Source organism: Seriola lalandi, unplaced genomic scaffold, assembly GCF_002814215.2.
Source record: "Seriola lalandi dorsalis isolate HSWRI2012SDOR001 ecotype SW California unplaced genomic scaffold, Sedor1 jcf7180002054855, whole genome shotgun sequence".
NCBI classification, from domain to species: domain Eukaryota; kingdom Metazoa; phylum Chordata; class Actinopteri; order Carangiformes; family Carangidae; genus Seriola; species Seriola lalandi.
The window spans coordinates 1201524-1223896 of record NW_019525408.1 but is presented as its reverse complement, the minus strand read 5'-3'; the positions used below and the strand labels follow the sequence as shown (position 1 = coordinate 1223896).

At 38.9% G+C, this 22373-nt stretch overlaps 1 protein-coding gene across 2 annotated transcripts in view; it reads right to left on the bottom strand.

Moving 5' to 3' along the window:
* Window positions 1-755: 755 nt before the first annotated feature.
* Window positions 756-22373, bottom strand: part of LOC111670508 (A-type potassium channel modulatory protein DPP6-like) — a 60648-nt gene continuing 39030 nt past the window's right edge. For both annotated transcript variants that reach the window (XM_087179570.1, XM_087179571.1), the window contains exons 4-26: window positions 18119-18213; window positions 17934-18008; window positions 17793-17845; window positions 17236-17317; window positions 13290-13410; window positions 8550-8704; window positions 7893-7990; window positions 7642-7768; window positions 7008-7046; window positions 6786-6893; window positions 6603-6694; window positions 6461-6508; window positions 6255-6367; window positions 5361-5408; window positions 5142-5240; window positions 4984-5053; window positions 4273-4467; window positions 4141-4195; window positions 3876-3978; window positions 3704-3759; window positions 3497-3569; window positions 3300-3367; window positions 756-2101 (exon numbers count right to left, since the gene is read on the bottom strand). In XM_087179570.1, the coding sequence (XP_087035696.1) occupies window positions 1952-2101; window positions 3300-3367; window positions 3497-3569; window positions 3704-3759; window positions 3876-3978; window positions 4141-4195; window positions 4273-4467; window positions 4984-5053; window positions 5142-5240; window positions 5361-5408; window positions 6255-6367; window positions 6461-6508; window positions 6603-6694; window positions 6786-6893; window positions 7008-7046; window positions 7642-7768; window positions 7893-7990; window positions 8550-8704; window positions 13290-13410; window positions 17236-17317; window positions 17793-17845; window positions 17934-18008; window positions 18119-18213 (2123 nt within the window). In that variant the 3' untranslated portion in view covers window positions 756-1951. The remainder of the gene's footprint in view (window positions 2102-3299; window positions 3368-3496; window positions 3570-3703; window positions 3760-3875; window positions 3979-4140; window positions 4196-4272; window positions 4468-4983; window positions 5054-5141; window positions 5241-5360; window positions 5409-6254; window positions 6368-6460; window positions 6509-6602; window positions 6695-6785; window positions 6894-7007; window positions 7047-7641; window positions 7769-7892; window positions 7991-8549; window positions 8705-13289; window positions 13411-17235; window positions 17318-17792; window positions 17846-17933; window positions 18009-18118; window positions 18214-22373) is intronic.

Below are 22373 nucleotides of genomic sequence, written 5' to 3'. Positions count from 1 at the left end.
TAATCCAGTACACTGCTTCCATTCCCTCAGTCCGCAACATGCATGTTTACTGTCGCCATAGGAACAGGTGCCGGTTTAGTAGTTAACGGTAGACCACATATTATAGATGAACAATAAAATTGTAATACGTCATTTCTTAACAAAACAAATATCAACACCAACACCCATACTATCAAAGACCTTAACCGAGTCCTGTTACTTCATATCTTACAACCGTTAACGTAGTGTACGTTACTTGTCGCCGATCATTTATGGAAAATAAAACTACACATAGAAGACTAAGTGCTCTTATTTTTTAAAAGCGGAAATGGTATCATCAGCAGGTGATCACGTGTTTTAAGATAGTGGCCTAGTTACTCAGATCGATTTTGGTTAAGACAGTCAGTCAGAAAGTTTCAAAACTCGGTACGTGAAAGCCACAAACGAAGCGTAGAATTCAGATCGACAAACGCCTTTTCGCTTGACAAATAGAAAATTGATTCACAAATGTTTTTCATTTATTTGTAAATAAATTGGATGTATTGAGATATTTTTTTTATTTGTGGAATTCAAAAAATCCGTTTTATATTTTTTAAATATTTTTGTGAATTTGCAAATGTACTTTTTGTATTTATGGAAGGTGTTTTATATTTATAGATTATACAATTACACCCGGATTGTTGATCTGTTCACGCTGTTCATTCATAATATTGAAACAAATCTACCTCCATAGTATACACACTTAAGTGATGTAAAGTGACAAAGCCAACAAATGATACATTTCAAAATGCTTTATATACAAGTTGCACATACAACATGAAGACTTAAACAATATAAGATTTATACACTTTGTACATCAGCTGACTAGAAACCACTGACAATACTAACAGAAGTGACATGGGGAGAGAGTCAAGCCATTTAGAACACAAGTCAAAGAAATTCACAAAATAATGAAAAAAAATCAGCATAGTTAACTCACCAGTATGGAAGGTAAATATCAAGAACTGTATTTGCAAACTATATATTCTTTACATTTTCATCAGTATAATGCCACCTTATTTTGTATTCAGTTCTTTCCCTGTTCCGAGATCAATGTGCCATACCTCCTTTTTTTTTTTAAAACTTTATCCTTTCAGGAAAATGAAATCATGATCTGTGTTCGAGTTATCAACGGAATGCACAGTTCAGACAAGGCCTACCCATATTTACTCATTTTCAGCATCATGTGGGCTCCTAACATGAACATTTCACCCACAGTAAGGCACAGTGACTAAAAGAAGAGGTCAATCCAGATATATGACGAGGGAAAATACCATTTTTGTATAGACACCTTTTTTTCTGGAGTACAACACAAAGTTAAACATTGTGCCCTTGTTTTGTAAAGCAACTAAGGACTGATGCAGCCAGACATCCACTCATAGACACAGTACTATTGTAAGACACTGAACAGAGAAATTTCTGAGAAACAAGTAGCAGTAATCATACTCATGAATACAATAATCAGTAAGTCAGTTGGCAAAGGTTATCAGAGAGTGGCAGCCCAAAAGTTAAATCTCAACATAATGAACTGATCTTCACGGGGGGATAATTTGTGCTGCAAAGCGCTCTGTTAATGTACCTGGTTTGGAATGGAGACACTTCTCAATGTACATTATGTTGATCCTCTATTTGTCCACCAGAGGGAGTACTAGTCCACTTATTCCAATTGCAGAGAGATATGACTGTCCACATCTGAGATTTATTCAACATCTTTCTGACTGGTTTCCTGGTCAGCACGAGGTGAGGAGAGGGAAAATAGGCCGAGGCCCCTTTTGCACATGCAGGTGCTGCGCTTCAGAGTAGAGCTAAAATCAGGTTGGACAGGTGCAGGGGTCGTGGATTGATTGGGTTGAAAGATCTGTTGCATATTGTGCTGTAGTAGCTGGCCGAGGAGGTGGGGTGGGTGGAGGGGTGGCTGCTCACAGGAGCAGGCTTAACTGTCGTCCTCGTCTTCTTGCTGGTCGTCCGTCAGTACCTCTGGCACCCGGAAACACTCCTCAAAGAAGTTGACCAGAGACTGGCTCAGGTGCTGCTGTGTCCCATCACTGTGTAGGAAATGTCCTTCATCTGGATAGATCTGTAGGTTAATACACAGCAATGACGGATTTATATGATAGAGCTGAACTAATAATGCTTTCATTATCAACAAATCCTTTAATTTTTTTTTACTCATGTAGGCTATAAAATCAGAGAAAATAGGGTAAAATTTCCCATCACTGTTTTCTGCACCTTTTAAATCACTTTACTTGCCATCATTGAAAAACCAAGTTATACATTTTTTAATAATATAAAATAGAAAAACACAGCAAATCAAAATATACTTAAACAACAATAGATAAGTTCGCTTTTTTATTTAATTTTATACTAAAACATTACTCACTTGTCCATGCGATATATAAACATTCAGATAGAAAGGAACTTTGAAACAGCAGTGGGCAAAACAATTTCTCACCACAAAGTCCATTAGTAGGTGTTCTGGAGCTTTCAATTGTATCACACGGTTTTAAGTTCCATGGACTTTGTGGTTATGTTGGTTTGCCAGCTCTTGTACACTGAAACATCTTAATGCAATTCCAATTTAAGAGATGAGAACAAAATCCACAGTTGTGGTTCTGTGAAAATGTGCAGAAACTAACTGAGACTTCAGCAGTCTGAAGTAGACATACCAGTTGGGTATCTTCTATTTTTAGTACAAAATTCACTCAATTTACTTGTTGAGTTGGAGCAGAGGGAAAGTAATGTAACAAAAACTGAATTTCATTCTGGTAAGAAATTAAATTTCATGTGGTTATGACTACTCCCTTGAAAAACGACCACACTAGTTCCCCTCAGCTCTGTGGAGCTGTACATCGTCTTTCTGTTCATCAGTGAAAAGGCTCGACTATTTTCCTCAAGAGTTTGTTGAGATCAAAACAGAGCTAAAAGGAGCAAATGTAGTTGTCCATTCAGCATATTAACTTAAAAGGTGAATGTTGTGTTCCTAACTTGTTTTTGCTGCCCTCAAGTGGCCATAAAATGTGTTATTTTGTCCCCCATCTCTTATGTTGGTTGGTGTTTAGATTCTGAGTAAATTCTTTTTCAACTTACCTTAACCTGATCCCAACCGTACCCTACTTATAACCAGCTATCTTAGCCTATACCTGTGCGCTGGAATCTAACATTTGCCCTCTTATATTGTTTTCATTTTAGGAAGTGATCTCTTGACACTCAGCATAAAGAGGGGGAACATTTTCAGCAACCGTTTCATTGTACATCAACCAGTGATTTTAGCTCACCTGTAGAGTGTAGTTGGCCTTCTCGCTGATTAAATGGTTGATAAACTTGGCCGTGTGCTGGAAGTGAACCTTTTCTGTGGAGGTGGTAGTGAAGACGAGATTGGAGAGGCACATTAGTGACCAATCACACAAACTATGAAGTGAAACAAAAACTTTTTCACTCTCTGCTGAGAAAAAGATATATCCAACACTATGTCCCTTACCGTCTGCAGTTGGGTGAATTATCAAGTACTGTTTCTCCAGAAGCTGACCCGCTCTGTGTGCTAAATTTGTCATCTGAAGGAAAAGAGGAAGCAGAAAATCCATAATGTCATCAACATCCTCTTGACCCTATAATTCATCCCCATTCAATTCAGCAAAACATCTTGTTGCATGATTTGGATAAAGAGACAGAAGTGTTGGAACTTTACCGTATATACTCGGGAATCCGTCTTTAAACCGAGGTATCGTTCTGAAAATGCAGATGCTGCAATTTGACAAAAAAACCCCAAAAAAACGGTTTAGAAAGATCAGGTGCCTTTAGACGCTGTCCCAAGATGTCTTTAAGACATCCACAAAAGAATAATATCAAGACAGTTATACCATATAGCTCAAAGTCCGTGATGGGTGAGACTGCTGTTCCACATTTAAGTTGGGTAAACTCTTCAGAGCTCAAAAGCATTGTGGCTAAATATCCTCCATAGGCCTGTACAAAGGTAGAGGAGACACAGAAACACATCAAGAAAACAAAAATAAATTAATTACACCTTGTGAAAATAATTAACATGTAAGGCATCTGCTGTATTTATGAAGGCATTCAATTGAAATCAAAATTACAGAAGCCTCTTTGATCACGTGTTCTTCTTACCCTTCCATAGACTCCCATTCGATTCTTATCGATGTAAGGCTCTTTGGATATGAACCTGAAAATGAAAGAAAATGAGTCAAACTGCTCCGCCTTTTGCTACGGTCGTGCTCACAGTTGTAGGAGAAGTCTGACCTGAGGGCCTCCAGCTGATCCCTCTCCTCCAACTTTCCCAGCTTCCTCCTGACTTTGTGGAGAAGGTTGGTGCCCCGAAAGCCGCTGCCGTGGCCGTCGAAGCGGATCACGATGGTACTGAAGCTACTGACCAGAACCGTGGCCCAGTCCACCTGGAACTGCTCCGTTACCATCTGCCCACCAGGCGTACCGTCCCTGTGGAAAATATATGACAGGATGATGAAAAGGAATAACTCACTTCTCAGAGATGTATGTTCAATTTTATAATTGGTCAAATCGGAGGGTTTAACACCTATTAGAAAAAAAAGTCTCCAAAGTCAGAATTTGCGAAAAAAGAGCGGACAAAATAACAACAACACCTTGCAAATGAATGAAGTCAAACATAAATTTGTAGAGTCCTGTCTCAAATTTTGAACAGTATTTTAATGCAATTCTAGTTTATATTATATTTTACCATTATATCGTAGTGCTGAAACAATTCCTGATGCCATTAGTCGAGTGACTGTTCAAAACACACTATTGAGTTGCATTATGGGAAATGCAGGCTCTAGCATTTTTGGATTTTAACCCATACTTGGGGACTAAAAGTAACTTTTTTGACTGTTCTGTTTTTAATCTGACTCTTGTGAGACCCCAAATTTAGGGAAGTGATAGCTGGGGTACTCCTTCTAAACGATGATGGTAGTTGCAGTCATCCTCGTTCCTACGTACACAAGCAGCAGTAAGGGGTAATGGGCAGTCTCTACGAATCCAGCTGGCTTCAGAATCTGCATCGTCAGAACTACAACAGACAACAGAGGGTTAACGTTCAGTCTTATAATACAATGTGACTGGCAGGTAATCTTGTATTTGGTAAAGTGGACACATACTATAGTCGTCTATGGTGATGGTCTTGTATTCCACCCTGGGCATCTGCATGCTGTTATATGTCTCATTTACTTTCTCATTCGTCTCCACGTCGAACACCTCTGCAGCGAAAGAAGAAACTCAATGAGAAATCTATCAATGAAAACATATTTGCAGTGAATTCAGTGCAGATTATTGTACATAATGATGTAGAAGGACAACACAACGGAGACAACACTCACTCTGTTTGTCCTTAGTGCTATAAATAGCCACACTTGGTATATCTGGGCCTATAAAGAACAATTCAGGGAAAAACAATTAGCAAGAATGTAATTATAGAAGTTAAGTTGATTAGCATGATAAAATATCATGTAAGAAGACCCTGACAATAGGCTAAAATGCCTCCGACAAACCAGTAATCACAAGTGTGAAACACAACCCTCCTCTGCAAAGGAATCATCTCTGTCTTATCTTAAACAGACTTCAGAAACAGGCCTCTCAGCCAGCTCCACAGTTAATCTACTTCCGTCCCATGAGGAAGTAGCTTATTATTTCACAATGGAGCTAGTCTCCAAAGATCCAATTAATGCAGAAAGCCACTGGCACTTTTCCTCTCTGGAGTGAGCGCCCTAAACAAATCAGCTTCCATGGAAACTGCGTTGTTGTGCCCCAGTGCTGAAGCCACAAGGAAAAAAAACAACAAAAAAACAGTAACAGAATGTCTCTGAGGAACACAAGGAATACATCTAGTAAACAACCACACAATGCTAACCACTGGGCTTGCTCTCCTTTCCATTTATCAAATACTAAAAGCAGAAAGCCACACTCTCTTCGCCAGCAGCTCAGCAGTACTCACATCACTGCAGTCAGACAAGAAATTTATTTCTGTGGCTAATCAGAAGGATCCAGCAGTGGTTTGAGGTTATCTGCTAATGTCCAGTTCGATATAAGCTCTCAACCTGACACAGAGCACTAATTCAATTACACTTTCCACCGAACACAGCTCTCTACGTCCCCGAGAAGACTTCCATTCTCGAGAGTGCTGGGATGTAAAACACACTCAGTTCGCTGCTACAAAAAAAAAAGAAAAAGGAAAAAAAGTCATGACTCGAGAGATTCAAGGTCGACGTGCTCACCTTTACAGTTGAGTAAGAAGTACTGCATATTGTGGCTGAATGAAACGTCCACATAGCCACACTTGAACTCGCAAGAAAGGCAGCAGCGGTTGAATGGAGGGATTGTGTCGGCGCTGTGGAATGGCACCGAGTGAGTATCATTATATACCTTAAAAAGCACTCATAGAAAACATAAAAGCACTTTTAACTTCAAATTAAAACCATACCTATATAAGTGTCGTCGTTTGGGGTTGTCCTCTGTGCTCAGAAAGTATCTGGAAAAACAGCCAAACATCATCACCAAACAACAAAACACCCTCGACTCAGCAGCGGCTGATAAAAATATGTAAGAATATCAAAACATCTTACATGAGGTTCCTTTGATGATTGTATGCCAAGATGCTGGTGATGTCCCAGTCCCCAGACGTCAGGGACTGAAGTATGTCTGTGCTAGTGTTAGGCTGGGTGAGAATAACACAGGAAGGAACACTAAACACTCTGTACCAAGCCTCAGAGGACACGCATTATGAGGATCATTTTGTCATTACCTACCGTCGAGGTGGACATAGAGATGTGAAAAAACTTTCCTCTCCCACCCTGAGGTATTGCTCGGGTGAAGAAGAACTTGTGTCCGTCTTGGGAAAAGAGTGGCACTTCATTCTGCAGAGAGGAGAAAAAAACAAAATATTGTTCAAACTCAGACACACGGAGCAAACGCTGTCTGTTTTTTAACCAACTGCTCAGCAACGGAGCAGCGGCGTTTTGATCACGTACCTGTCTGTGCAACCAACTGTCACTCTCATCTTCATGTTTCTGAAAATAATAAGAGGGCATGAGTTGAAAGCCAACAAATCACTTAAAAAATTATAAATCTGTCAGTATTCTTTATTGTTTGTTATTGTCAACAAAAGATACAAAACAAGAGCGTGTTAGTCCATCTCTTTGACACTTAGATAAATATGCTTATTCACTTTCTGGCAGTGAGTTTCATGAGAAGATTAATGTCTTATATGTGTCTGTTAAATGAGTGGTTATGACCATTAATGGACAGTACGAGAGTGGTATCAATCTTTCTTAGTCTTGCTACTATTTCTCAAAATGTTGAACAATTCCCTTAAAAACTGGTAGAAAAAATATACTTTAATTTTAAAAAGAAAGCAAATACATTTCCTAAAACATCTGACCAATGTAGTTTTCAGCCAACATTACACAAACAGGACCAAATATTGTACTTGTTGGGGACTATTTTGAGCTGCAGATTTGGTGAGAGTAGGTTTGACTAAATGAGAGGAATAAGCTATAAAAGGCTACACAAGTTGTTATTTGTAAGTAAGTTAAATTCATAGTTGGTTATACAGACACAAAAATCACAGTGGCAGCAGATTTCCCACTTTGCCAAATGTTTCACCTTAATGCAGACTCCAGTCGTGGCCTCACACAGTGTCAGGATGGAGTTGTTTTGCGCTCTGTTCAGCCAGTTTACAGCCAGTTTGGTGCTGGTGGCCCATTTCACCATGGTGATATAATATTCCCTCCTGGAAAAACCAGAAGGTGGAAACACATCACCACCACTGACCACCTCTGTCTCGACTACCTTAAGAAAACGCCCCAGGGCTATTTTCGGTGCTTTCAATGAGGCATCGTTGAGCTGTCACTCACCCTATTCGGGGGTCATCAGGTTTCTTCATCACCACGGTGTGCAGGGGACCATTGAGGCTCACCACAGACAGGTGCACTACAGGGTTTTCCTCCCCAGCCTGCAGGGGCCAAGCGGAAATTAGATAGGTCAGACTGGATTTCAGGTCAAGACAGTGACGAATTGTCTTTCTGTTCTGAGGTAAACAAGCTCCATGAAAGTCTTCTGTGTACAGTGGTAGAATGTAACTAACTACATTTACTTATGTACAGTGATGAAGTACACCTTGAGGTACTTGTGTTTTCCAGTTTTATGATCATTTATACATCTAATCGACTATTGCCTGTTACAGATTAAACTAACCAGCAGCATGTGAAGTTGTTATATTTAGCTCTATCTTGACAGCATTAAAAGGCTGAATCAGTAATGGTCCAATCATGCAAACCATATATTATAAATAAACGACTACTACTACTTTTAATTTTTATACTTGAAGTACATTTTGCTGAAAATACTTCTGGACGAAAGATTTTGAATGTAAAACTTTCACTGTAATGTAGTATTTTTTTTCTTTGTGGCAGTGCTACAGCACTTCTTCCACAACTTTCTGTGTACAATAACATCAACATGATAGCATCAAAGGAGGAGCAGGAGTGAGAGTGTGACTGAATTAAACTTGCCTTTGGATAGTGATACTCCAGGTTAGTGGGGTATGGCGTTCCCGTGAAAAATGGGACTTCCATCTTCGGTACCAGCGAGTCATTGATGGTCATGTAGGCCAGGCGCAGCCCGTCTGGAGACCACCAGTGGGCTATTTGGGTCTGCAGGATCTCCTCTAGAATACAAAACAAACAGATAACACACACACACACACACACACACACACACACACACACACACACACAGTGAAAAATGCGTGATACTGAAAATCAGAACACATATTTGAAGATGTGGAAGAAAATAAGTTGTGTATTTAACTGTCTTTTATTTTTCTGGGTACCTGTTTATTTTTCTATATATATTGTGTACAGTAGCGCACTGAAGGAATGCAATTTGGTTCCCCTGTATACTGAGTACTGTACATGGAGCGAATGACAATGAATTCTACCTTGACCCTGACCTAATGTTTTCAGACTGACTGTGCAGACAGGTGGAAAAAAATAGTCAAATCCACATGACAATCCATCTAAAAATGTAATGTTTGGCTCCTGATGCTCCTGCAAAGTCACTGCAATGCAATGCTTCAGATAAAAAGTTTGCTTTGCTCGGTCTGCTGTGTGTCTATCAGTTGGTGTTTATGTACTTAATAGTCTGACACTGATAAAAACATTTCCAATATGTCACCATTTGAACAGACACTACTTTAATATTTGCAGCCTGCGTGATTTATGATGCCCAATCCCTGTCGTGTCACTGAGGAAAAATAAATCAATTACTCTTATCATATTTAGACAGTTTGAAATCCAACCACATGAACCAGACGCTGGGTGTTAAACAAACTATGTTGATGAAGATTTAATGCTTATGAATCAAATAATGAGAAATGAATATGAATCATCATAAATATATGATTACTACACCTGTTATGTTATGACTGCAATTTTCATTAATCAAGAACAGGGGCGGCTTTTCCCCTCTTCTTTCTTCCCTTCATAATCTTTTAATCAAGCGTTTTCCCTCTGTGGCTGAAGCTTTCTTTGCCTTTGCCTAATTCTACTCTTTAAGGTTTTGTTGGTGGCGGTGGAAAACAAAACTGGACTTTGATCGATTGATGGACACACTATAACTGAGGGAGCTGACATTTTGGAAGAAATCAAGACAAAAGGTCCAGAAACATCTCAAACACCAACTCAAAAAGGTAAATTGGATTATTTTGAAAGGTTGTCCTTGGCATTTCAGTGTAAAACCACTTTCCCTCACTGATTACTTTCTTTCCCAGCAGTTTACTGATGAGTGACTTTCATCCAGCAGGGGGCAGAAGAACTCTATGAAACGCACTCAGAGTACACACTTGACTGCACCTACATGTGGAGATCCAAACAAAAGCCTTTTTTACGGGCAAAAATGATCAGCTCAACCTTGATGAGGACTTTGTGATTTTGTTACCATTGATGATGTCAGGCAATAATCATTTTATTGAAGGTGAAGTGTGTTATAAAATGGTCAGAGTGGTCAAAGGAGGCTTTTCAGTGTTGCATTCTCAACAGGTGATTTAGTCCTTGCTCTAAGGCTAACTATTTTATTGCAGCAGAATTTTCAAGGCCTGTGCCCAAGGAACATGAGCCATCACTATTTCTAAGGCAACTACCTTTCTAATTCTTCTAGAAGAATAGGAGCAGCACAACATAACATTTTATCTATTATTTACTGAAGGTTGGAGCATTTGGTAAGATTCCTGGTGTGCTGTTCTTAAAATATGCTGCCTTTGTTGACATTTCCATCAACCACAGGATTCACACTGAATCTGCAGCTTAAAGAAGACAACAAAACACCCATATTTCATGTCACAGCTCCACAGAAAGATGGGATGGTTATGCGTTGCTTGTCCTCGCACATCCACTGTGACACTCTGTCTTCTGTGCAAGCGTACAGCTGCCTAAACCTCTATCAGCAGGGGAGGGACCACATGCACAGACCAAAACCTCCAGAGCCTCATACTGTATGAACAGATGACTGCAACTGAAAAGACAAAACCTACACACTGGATTCTTAGGAGAGCTCATCTCATCTCTCTCATCTCCCAAACCTACGGCTCTATAGGATACTTTGTGAAAGCCTTTCCCATGACTTCACTATCTTCAATCTCTTGATCAAAGTTACAGTTCACGTTTGTTGATGCTTCATTATGACAACTGGGGAATAAGTATTAACACTGATCAACATCAAAGGCTTGCAGATATACATACAATATATATGTATATATATATATATATATATATATATATATATATATATATGTATATATATATACATATATGTGTTGGCAAAGCATTGTTTAAACCCACAGGACTGTGGATTTGAAAGGTTTGTTAGCATCTAAATATTTAATAAAAATGTGAATCCTTTGATTCAGAAGCCGTCAGTCAGTCATATAAGATATTCTGTTTGATGCAAAGACGCAGCTATAACAATGGCACTATTTGTTTGAATATTTCACTCAATATAATATATAAGACTGTAACTTCAGTGAACTCTGGAACAAACAGATTGTGAATTTACATACAGTACAGTTTTATAGGCTCAGAATGAATTAAATTAGAAGTTTAATTAAAAAAAAAAAAGATTGAAAATATATATATTTTAAATTTTTTTAAATGAAATGTTTGAATGCAACTGACCTGAAATCATCTGTTTTACCTCTTTAAAACAAACTGCTACCAATTCTGTGATGAAAACGAAGTTTAACTTTTCTCATTCAAGGATGAAGATCTTTGGCTGTACTGCACTAAATACCTGAGAGAAGAGGCAGCCTCACCTTGAACCACATTCTAACAACTTCTGCCAAAATCTCGCCAGAACAATACAGTTCATACAGTTCAGTGCTAACACTGTAAGCGACGACTGTAACAGCTGTATACTGCATGATCTCTGTTTTTGTGAGAGTCTGTTATCCACTGATAAATCCGTGAAATACAGTGGGAAAATATGGCAAGGCAAATCTTTCTTTAGCATTGGAAATGGATTACTTCTTTCATGTCATGTTCTGTGTCTGCAACAAAGAAATAATCCCATTAATGAAAAACCGATTAGAGGCGACCCTGAAGCAGTTCATGCACTGTTACAGAATTTCTCTCATAATAACCGGCATTTTACAATTACATTATACAATTACACTGCGATTATTATCTCAAACCGCCCTCTGAATAAAAGCAGAATGAATAAAATAATAACAGTAATTGAAGTCTTCACTTACTAAACAACAACTTACCTATAAACTGCATTATAAATGACAGCACTAGTCTCAAATAAGACAAAGCCATATCCAAGTGGTATGTAATTGGAATGTCGTCTCACATGCAGAAAAATGTTTCATACTCAATTACAAGCAAACTTGAACATCTGCTGAGTGAGATTGTAGCACTGCAAACATGAATTAATTAAAAACTGCCTGAACACAAAGACAAGCAATGGGAAGTCTCGTGAAGGAGGGGCACTGAAACGTAGCCAGCTGTGCTCTTTCAGATGGAATCATGCACACAAACAAACAACCACGCCTCGGGGACGGGAAGTGCAGGGCAGGTGTCACAAGACTGGATTATAATGGTCTTCAAATTTGGTTGGTTAAATACACTATATGTCCAAAAGTTTGTGGACACCTCCCACCAGCGGTAAATACATATTTTTGTTTACTGACACTGTTAGTTCCAATTAAAGCCGCTTTAATACATATTTTTATTTTAACAATGGAACACGTAACTACTTTGATGTGAAAGTTGTCGCTTGGAGTGTTGAACTCACAGATAATTATCATCCAATGCTGCAGTTCCCCAATGCTCTATGGAGCATTGTAGCATCTCTCTGCTCATTGTTTTGGTTTTCAGAATTGCAAAATTTACTCTTTGATTTACTTTTAATGCTCAGCTGTACTTCAAAATGGCTCCAAAAACAAATTGTAGGCTACTTGCTCAGCACCAAATAGCAGGCAGATGGAGATAGCACCTTACTGGTGAACATAGTGAAGCCACATGAAGGTGGGTAGAAAGCAACAATTAAAAGAGGAGTGAACATTGAACAGTAAATAGGTGACAGGAAACACGCCTCTACATTAATTTTAATTGTGTTCTGTGTCTGTGGGATATACAAATACACAACTGTTTGATAATACGCTCACCATATTAATTTGAAAGGCGACAGTATACATTTATATTGTTTATGTTATTCCAACTTTGTGGCAGTAGTTTGGAGAAGGCTCTTCTCTGCTTCAACATGACAATGCTCCCATGCAAAAAGCAAGTCCAAATGGTTTTCCTAGTTGGGTGTGGAAGAACTTGCAAAGAGCCCTAACCTAAACCCTATCCAGCAACCTTGAGATGAATTAAAATGCAGACTGTGAGACAGGCCCCATCGCCCAACATCAGTCTCTGACCTCACTAATGCTCTTGTTGCTGAAAGGGAGCAAATCCCTGCAGCCATCGTCCGAATTCTTGTAGAAAGCTTTCCCAGAGGGGTGGAGGCTGTTCTAACAGCACATGCATGCCCATGTGTTTGAAATGAGATGTTCAGTAATCATATGAAAGGTTGATGCTGAGGTGTCCACATACTTTTAACCTTTTAATGTATTTTTAAACTCCAGAATTTGGCCCAAGTTCACTCTGAAAGTGACAGAAATCTATACTCTGTCTTTGAAACACAGAAATGACAGACATGATATTATCCTGGGTTTTGTTGTGTTTTGGTGAAACTGTTTGTAGTTGTCTTACCTTCATACAGCCAGTCAGCAAGGCCATTGAAGACAACTCCCTCTTGGCCAGTGGAAACCAGGCGGATCGCTCGGCTCTCTATCGTTGTTTTGTAGTAGATGTTGTTTTCAAATATGAAGATCTGGACAGAGAAATTCAGACCAGTGGCTATCGTTAATGTGTATCACGTGTAATGTAAATGGTCATGTGTATTGCTCCCATTGACTCACACCTAAATTTTAATTTCCTGTAGTGCAAAGCTGGGAACATTTTTCCTCAGACGCTGCATCTCACATTCTACTATGTACAGTATGAGCCCTTATGCCGAACCCACTTGTGGCTCTTTTCACAGCATGACCTAATCCAGATAGAAACACAGCTTCCCACTCAATAACACTTACAGGCTAATATAGTCTCAGTCAACACCTGCCTTAAGCACTGTATTAACGAATATTTTCCTCATTATAGTTCAAGCTGGATTCCTCTCCAAAGCAGTATGAAACTTGTTCTGTTGCTAATCAAGGCGCTGGAGCTGGCTGCAACCCTGCAGGCACACACATATAACTGAAGACATACCCAAGCACAAACATACCATTTTCCCCCAGTGTTTATTGAGACATTATGCTGTCTTCTGGGGGTGGAGGATGGCTGAGCTAAATAGCGGGTAAGACTGCTGATTTAAGCCCTCAGCACCATCGATGGCATCGGCTGAAAGAATTAAGACACATCGCTGGCAGATGAGTGTGTGACACTTATAACCCTCTGTCAATCCACTCCAGTGTTTTCGCTGCTTCGACTGGTGCCATTATGAAGGAGATGAATGTGGGATTGATTGGTATCTGAAGCTCTGGCGTTTCTTTTGGCGTAGCTGGGCTGTCAGCTGAAACCTCTTCAGTTTAATCTAAGCCTCAAATCGCCATCACGAGAATCAGAAAAGAGAAAGACATAGCTCCTTTCACACTGATCTATGGCTACTGTTGAGAAAATCAAAGTTTTATACTGTGGGATCAACATCTGAGGAAAACAGATCAATGCAGGGCTGTGTAAAGCAAAGGAAGCTGGTGGGTGGCGAATGTTGCAAAACCGCCATGGGACATAAGGAAAATCATAGGCAGCTTTCAAAGAGCTACATAAAAATTCAATTCTCAGTATTTTAATTATTTTGAATTATACCTTGGCAAAAGCTGCCTCAAGATTTCAAGTTCAAAGGACTCATTGTCAGCACAGAACCCATAGCATTTAGTCATAAATGATCCTGAATGGCCCCTGAAAACTAGAATAATTTGTAAAAGAGGTGGCAATTGCTTGACTTAAAAATTTTCAGGTGATTAAGTTGAGAGAGAAGAGAGAGAATGAGCAAAAGGCTAAAAAAGAGCCATTTCAAAAGGGTGGCAAAATTAAAGTAGCAACATCAAAGATACCTGTGGAGCTTAAAGAGCAGGGTTGCTTATTTGTATTTGAGCGTGTCTCCATGTGCATGGGTGTTTTTTGATGTGAAATACAACGATATGTTCATTTGTTTTAATTTCTTTTTCTTAAACCCACCCCTCTCTGTTTCCTCCCCCTCCTGTTTTTGTCTCAATATAACCTCTTTCTTAGGTGTGTGTATGTGTGTGTGAAGGTGTATGTGTGTGTGTCGACTCAGCCTCACTGATTGCTCTGTCACAGCAGAGTAATTGCTTGCGGTTTAATGAGGGGAGCATTGCAGGATTCATCTCCCTGCTCCTCTCACTGTACATCGGATGCTTCGATGCACACAGCCATACTGCCAAAAACACTCACACACCTTTCATTTATACGTCCTGATTAAACACTTTATGATAAATTGCTCCAGTTCTGATAAACTTAATGGGAAATCATTATTTTTACAAACCCTGAGTGAAAAAAAGAAAACATGTCCAACATTGCCAGGTCAGACAAAGACAAAAGACGAAAGCTTATCTCATTTTTCTCACATAACCTCTGCTGTTCATTAAATCAAACACGAAGCTACAGTAACAGCATTGTGAAGGGAACAATCAGGTACAATATTACCATATGCAAATTAATCTGCTTTCTTCCCTCAGCAGGCAAAGTCTCATCACATACTTGAAATGTTAATATTTTCTCACAGCAGTGTATCTGTAATTTAAGCAAATGATACGATAAGAGCAATTATGGCGGTACAGAAAGCTTTTAAGTAACAGCTGATGAAACTGTTGTCTAAACAAAGCAATCCAAACAAAAACTACTAAAGTCAACAAGGTAAAACAAAAGGGAAGTATTGGATTAGGCAAGAGAAAAAGCCAAAAGATTTTCAGATGCTTCAATCACTGGCACTTTGAAGCTTGTTAAAGGATAAGGCATAATTCTATATTTTTCTCACTGTCAACAAATCCCATAAAAAGACCAAAACCAACAAAATGTCACTTCTAATACTCAAAAATGGGTAACAAATATATAGTTTAGTGTAGTATAGTTTTTTTTTTTTTTTTTTTAAAGGTACAATAATTTCCTAAAACAGCTGGGCCCTGGGTCTATAAGCCAACTCTACTCAGACAGGATGAAATAGCACATTTTCTGGGACTATTTTCAGTTGCAGATTAATACACATTTGGTGCACTATTGTAGCCAAAAAAACATGCCACCAGTGCAATAGTGTGGCTCAATGATGTGTTTTTAAGAGTTTTAGGACAACAGGATAAATTTAATGATGATTTTGGTCTTTTCTTTGGATTTGTTGACAAAAAAAAAGTCCTCAAATTAAAACAACAAAATACACAATTTGTAACTGCCAGAACAACACATGTACATAAACACACATATAATATGTGGTTTTGATCTGACGGCCCTCGCTGCAGAATGACAGTTTATCAGCGCTTTCTGAAACCATCACAAGTAACAGGGTTTTTGATCTTACAATGCTATGGTTGAGGTTTAGTTAGGTCAGGCAACTCAACAACAATATAACTCTACTTCCTCCTTTGCTCCTGATGAACAAGAGTCATAATTCCAGTGGCTGCTGGAGGTTGCCACTTGAAACCTGCTCTCACTCCCAAACTGACATGTCCTTTAATACATGAAATAATGCTAGATAACAAATCTTCAAATACAACAGTGAAACATTTTCATGTTTATGTATAATCAGTTGCAAAATTGCTTCCATCTCTGACTGACTTTAAATACTTCATTAAATCATGTTTTATTGAGTTTACCAAAAACAGTTCTCTCCACTGCTACTGTTGAGTTTATAATAGCTTGCATTATTCTAAATAAGCTTCCTGCACAGCTCATAATAAACACAGTCAGGTATGAGGGTTTGAAAATAAACAAAAAGAAGTAGTCACTTTTTTTGGTGGAGAGAAGAAAGGTGTGTTGAATCCAAGGATGCCAGCAAAATTGTTTGCGGGGCTTTCTTCTAAAAATATTTCTGCACTCTTTAAACTTTTCAAAACAACAAAAACATTTTATTCTTAATGGACAATGAAAAAACGAATGAATGGAAAAGCCAAATAGAGCTGCAGTAAAATCAAATTCAAGACATCGATTTTGTCTGCACAATTGGGCAAACTGTTTCCAATCAGCTGGTCTGTTTTACAAAGTCTATCCCCTCTCCATGTCAGTGCCATGTGTTTGCTCCCCCGCAGAAACCTCACACTGTCCAAGCCATGGGTTGTGCCGCCGAGATGCCATCTGCCACTGGGGCTCTCACCAGCTCACGTTGTCGTGAAGTTGTGAAATGAAAAAAAAAATGTTGGCTTCACGGTGACATTGACGCAGGTCAAAGTAAAGACAGTTCACCCTTGGACCCTTAATGCAGTCATTACAGTGTACATACACCTCTTATCACCACGGCATTTGTCTGTTTTGCTGTGACAGACTATAAATCACTACTCAGCCTCCTCTGCCATGCCAGGCTGATTCTGACAGATGTCCACTAGTGTGCCAGCATTTAGTGAGTGTTATCTCAAGGGTACGGCCTCCTTACCAGCTGCTGGCCTCGGGGTCCCCATCCAGCAAACTGCAGGGCAGCTTCATGCACCTCAGGAGGGTTCAGAGGCCAGGTCTCCCTGTGGAGATGACATATTAAAGAATACATTCAGTTTTTGTCTGTATGTACACTACATTCACAATGTATGCTGAATAAGTCAATACAAATGCACAGTCAGAGCAAAGAAGTTGTGTGTTTTTTGGCTTGATCCTTCACTGTAGGCTTCATCAATCATCCATGTCCTTTTTTTAGCTCAAGCTGACTTTGCTTGGCTCACTGCAAATACAGAACAGTGGGGAAATAAGCAGACATAGATGGATGAAAGGCTAAAAACAGGCCGGGCTGAATGCAGCACACAAAACTAAATTGAACTTAAATGCATTCCCACAGCGTAGCAGCCAAAGCAGGTAAATGGGGCTGGCATCAGTGGACTGTCTACATGAGGTCAGGCTGAGGGCAAATTGCCCAGTCCAAGATGTGTGAGAGGAAGAGGACACACAAGGCATCAAAACACAACAGACAATAAAGGAAGACATAACAGAGATGAGTCTTACTGTGTGGTGAGGCTGTAAATAATGTACTTGGCCACATAGGAGTGTTGATAGATCTGTGGAAACAAACAGCATCACAGTCAAAGAAGGACAAAGTCTGGGAAAATTATATCGTGCAGTTCGAGGTAGTACAGGGTTTCCCACCGGTTTTACTTCAAAGGCAAACAACACATGTTCCATGTCTGGAGATACTTGGTACATGGCGGCTCTGGATCTGTCCTATATGGGATAAAAAAAACACACACTCTCACAGTAGTAATGCAGAAATTACAGTATCAGAAAGTATACTTACTGCTTTTGGAGTAAATTATAGGCAAGATGATACTCACAAACAACTGGTTCGGCACGATAACCACACTGTCCTTCGTGTCAGCATTAAGCTTAACAACATCCCCTTTCCTTGTATGATACAGGAGCTCATTGTCTGTAAATGACAAATAAAAAGAGATGGAGATGGTAGGAACTGCACTGGTATATAGTTTCTCCCAGGTTTCTGTTTATAGTGTCTATATAGTGTCTTGTCCTCCTCCTGCACCTTCATCAAAATCCCTGTTTAAAGTGATATGGCGAACTTGTTAGCAAACAGTCTCTCATTTACACATCCAGCAGTTACAGAGCAACATTATCATTCATTTAGAGACGCGTTTCTAACCACTTGGAAAATACAAGTACAATATTCACCCTTTTTTAGCTCAGTTTTTGGTCCCCACCAACTCCTGGAGTAAACATCTGGCTCTTTAGCTGTTAAATGCTCCACTATGTTCACCAGTCACTTGCTAACTTTGTCTTTCTGTTGTTTGGTTCTGGGCAGGTAGAATTAAGTTTTTTTTCTTCAAAACATCTCCCATTGGAAGACAGACTTAAAAAAAGGCTGTGAGTGTGTGATATACGTCCGTGACAGCACTCAGCACAGGGTATCTGCCCTGTGGACTGCTGTAATGCTGCTGTACTAACCATCCTGCTCTGAGAACAGCAACACCGTCTCATCTTCTATAGTAAGTAAAGTAAGTGAGTAAGTAAAGCTTATTTATACAACACCTTTCACAGACACGAGTCACAAAGTGCTTCACAGAGCCAAAAACAGTTAAGATAAGAGAAGAAGTTGGTTAAATGCCAGTTTGCCAATTGCTTTCTCTGGTTACCATAGCACTAAAAGACAGTGTTTTGAAAATGAAGGCACAAGATTTAATTCTGTTGTGCATGTTTTGCAATCATTTAAAGCTTGGGTTCAAACTAAACTCTCTTTTTTTTTCCTTGACAGGTTGATTTTCTCAGAAATGTCTCAAATTTGTTGCCTTGTGATAAAACATGCGCATTCAGAGAGAGAAATGGCAAAACAACTGCTCAGCAAACGAGACAGTTAGAGGGCCTGGCTCAGGCCATGACACACTGGCCAAACGAATTTGGTGACGCCTGTTTGTGACAGTGGAAATTTTCATCTTGCGGATGCAGTTTCATTTTATTACCATTTTTTAGTACCAAACAAGAGTTGGTAATGTTGGTGCATATTGAGTCTACAGTGGAAACTGTGATAGAGCCAAACCAATTTCAAGATCTGAGCCGGGAGTCATAAAGAGAAGTGATGGTAATTCAGTTGCCAATGTTGGTGTTTTGTTTCATGAGTAGATTTAGTCACAGATGCTTCATGTTTATGGCCTGTGTTCATTGTTGGGCAATATCATATTCTGTTGCATCTCAAAAATATGAATGCATCAGCTCAGTCTGAAGGTCGAATCCTGTGTCTTTGGATCTGAGTCTGTGTGAGAAACTCAGAGGTGAGTCCAAAGACTACAGAGGCGAGCGGTGATCAAAGAGCAACAGGGATCAATTACGCACTGCTGTGAATGAAGCCCACAAAATATTGATGAGGACTACTGAAGTGTGAAGTTGTCCCATTGGGCTTCTTATCAGAAGGTCATTAGCACCAAATGGGAGCTGACTGCATTAACTTAACTGACAAGATGCAATGTCACACAATTGATTGCCAGGGTTTCGTCAGGTGCTAAGGACGTTTTCATCATTGCTGTGAATGAAGGGCACAGAAACCCAGGAACTTAACTAATTATATGTTAATAAGCCTGTAATGTAAGTAATCAGGGGAACAGTCTGCGCCGTAGAACAGAAGGACAGATGTAAGGTCGTAATGTGTCTGTCAGCACAGAGGAGCTGTGAGTTCGCATATGTACAGGTGATAATGTGAATTTATAACAGCTATATTCAAACATATACATGTGAGACACCAAGTATGTTTATGCATAAGCTGTTTGTCTCTGAATGTGTGAACCCTCTGATTTCGGTAATATAGTTTTCATTTTCGTCATTTGCTTGTCTTGAAACACAGTTTCAGTCAAAACTCTTTACAGAATACAATATGAAAAAACTCTATAAAATCAATTGCTTTATAATGTGAAGAAAGAAGTTTAAATTTGGACACTGAGCAACTTTTTAGATTAGATACGTGTAATTACATATAAAAAAATCATGTGAATTCATTACAACAAAGTCTGTCCTTGTTACTAAGATAAAAGAAAAATCCAAAATTGGTTAGTCTGAAAGAATACTAAACATGAAAGTTAATTTTCAACTTTGTAAACAAAATTTGAAAAAAAAAAAAAATCACTTCACTTAAGGTTTTCTCACTATTTGTTCTGGAGCTTTTACTTTTGCCCTAAGCAAAATTCATCCACCGAAAAAGACTGAATGGAAAGCTATTGAAAAAGCTCTGAAGTGGACAGTGGGTTAAAATAAAAAATTACTAGCAAATGACAAAATGTACTTGGTTGACAATGTCTGCTTTGTTTATTTAATTCTGAGAACCCCAAACCTAAGGATATGTCAAATCCAGATGTTACAAGGTATATCTATTGTATAGACCATTTTTAACATTCTCATGAAAATCACCAAAAAACTCTTACTATTATTACTATTCACTTGACAGACACCAATACTCTGTTCAGGCAGTCACAAACTGTTCATCCACATCTTTAATTTAAGATTTTTTAGATTTTCTAGATGAAGTACTTTTTTTTCGTTCACCGATGATTTGTACAGCTGTTTCAGAGATCCTCAGCCCTGGGTGCTGTACTGTGACAACCAGACCAAATGTCAATATTGCCCCTGAGCTGATTGAAAACATTGTAAATACTCTACAAGCAAATACAGTCATGAATATCCCTTACTAAAAAAATGTTAACAAGAACATATTGTTCATTGGTAGTAGTTGTACTCACAAGTACTCACAATGAACAGTAAAAACTCATAATCATCCTAACAATGAAGCATCTCTGATCACTGAAGCTGAGAATGATTTCAAGTACTTTTCCTGTCAAACACCAGGGGGCACTGAGCCAGCTGATGCAACATGCATGAGCTCAGCCAGGAGCTTTCTACTTGCTACCTTGTCAAGGTTAGAGAGGCCACAGCAAATCCATCCTACTGAACATCTGTTCAGTTTAGACCATCTTACCGTTCGCCTAGTACACAGCATGCTGAATTTGTAGAACATGCTAAATGAGCTGGAAAACTGGTGTATTTGTTGTCTATGTGGACGGATAAAAATCATAGCCAGAATGAGTTAATGCGAATCTACATAATGTTGCATAACATCTGTGTCTTTAGGAAAGAGGATCACAGTTATTGTAAAAAAACAAAAACAAAAAGTCCCAACCGAATTTTTTTTGTCTTTTACTACCATGATGTTTTTTTATGAGGATAGATAGGGAGTAACTAACAGTCAAAGATCTGTGCGCACAGTTCAGGTATAGTAGCATTAGCTACAGAAAAAGACAGGTTTAATGATCTCCCTGCAGAAGAAAGGCTTTGTTTGTTATGCGATTTAAGTGAGACTGAAGACAAAGTATTTTCTTGCTCATTTTCCTAAGACCTCACATCTCTTCGCTCATTTAAATCTTGAGCCCAATAGCTATTCATCCTTAGATATCCCATATAGGCTGTGCATCAACCTTAGCAGAACTAGTTTCAGGAACTGTGCACCTTTTAAATGGAATGAACTGCAAACAACCCTGAGACTGATTCTTTCCTTCCCCTTGGAGATTTTAAAGCTTTATTACCTGATATTCTTTATAAAACATATTTTTATTTTGTTGCTCGATTTAATTCTTGTGGTTGTATGATTAGAAAAAAAACCTTTTGTGTTATTCAACTAGTTGTGTTCTAGGAAGGGAATTATTTTCGTGCCAAGTTTTGTTGCCAGAGCTTCAGAAAGGCGGCAGAGTTCTTTGTTTGTAATGTAATGTTATACATCAGTATTATTTCAACACTGCATCGCTTTTCGGTGTTTATTAAGTTCCCGTCGACTACTGCGAGGACAAACCATGAAAATACTTCAGATTTTAATACCAGTAGTGCAGTTGTATGCAAAAGTTTGGACATCCCTGGGCAGATTCCATATTTGGTTGACTTTTGACACGAAAAGAAGTGAATACAACCCCTGCAACAAACAGACATAAAACCCCGAAGCAGAATATTTCCACCCCGGTGCTAAACACTTGACAAGATGTTCTTTTCGTCAAAAACTGCTCTTTTTTTTCTCCAAACACACCTTGTCTATACCTGTCTATACTT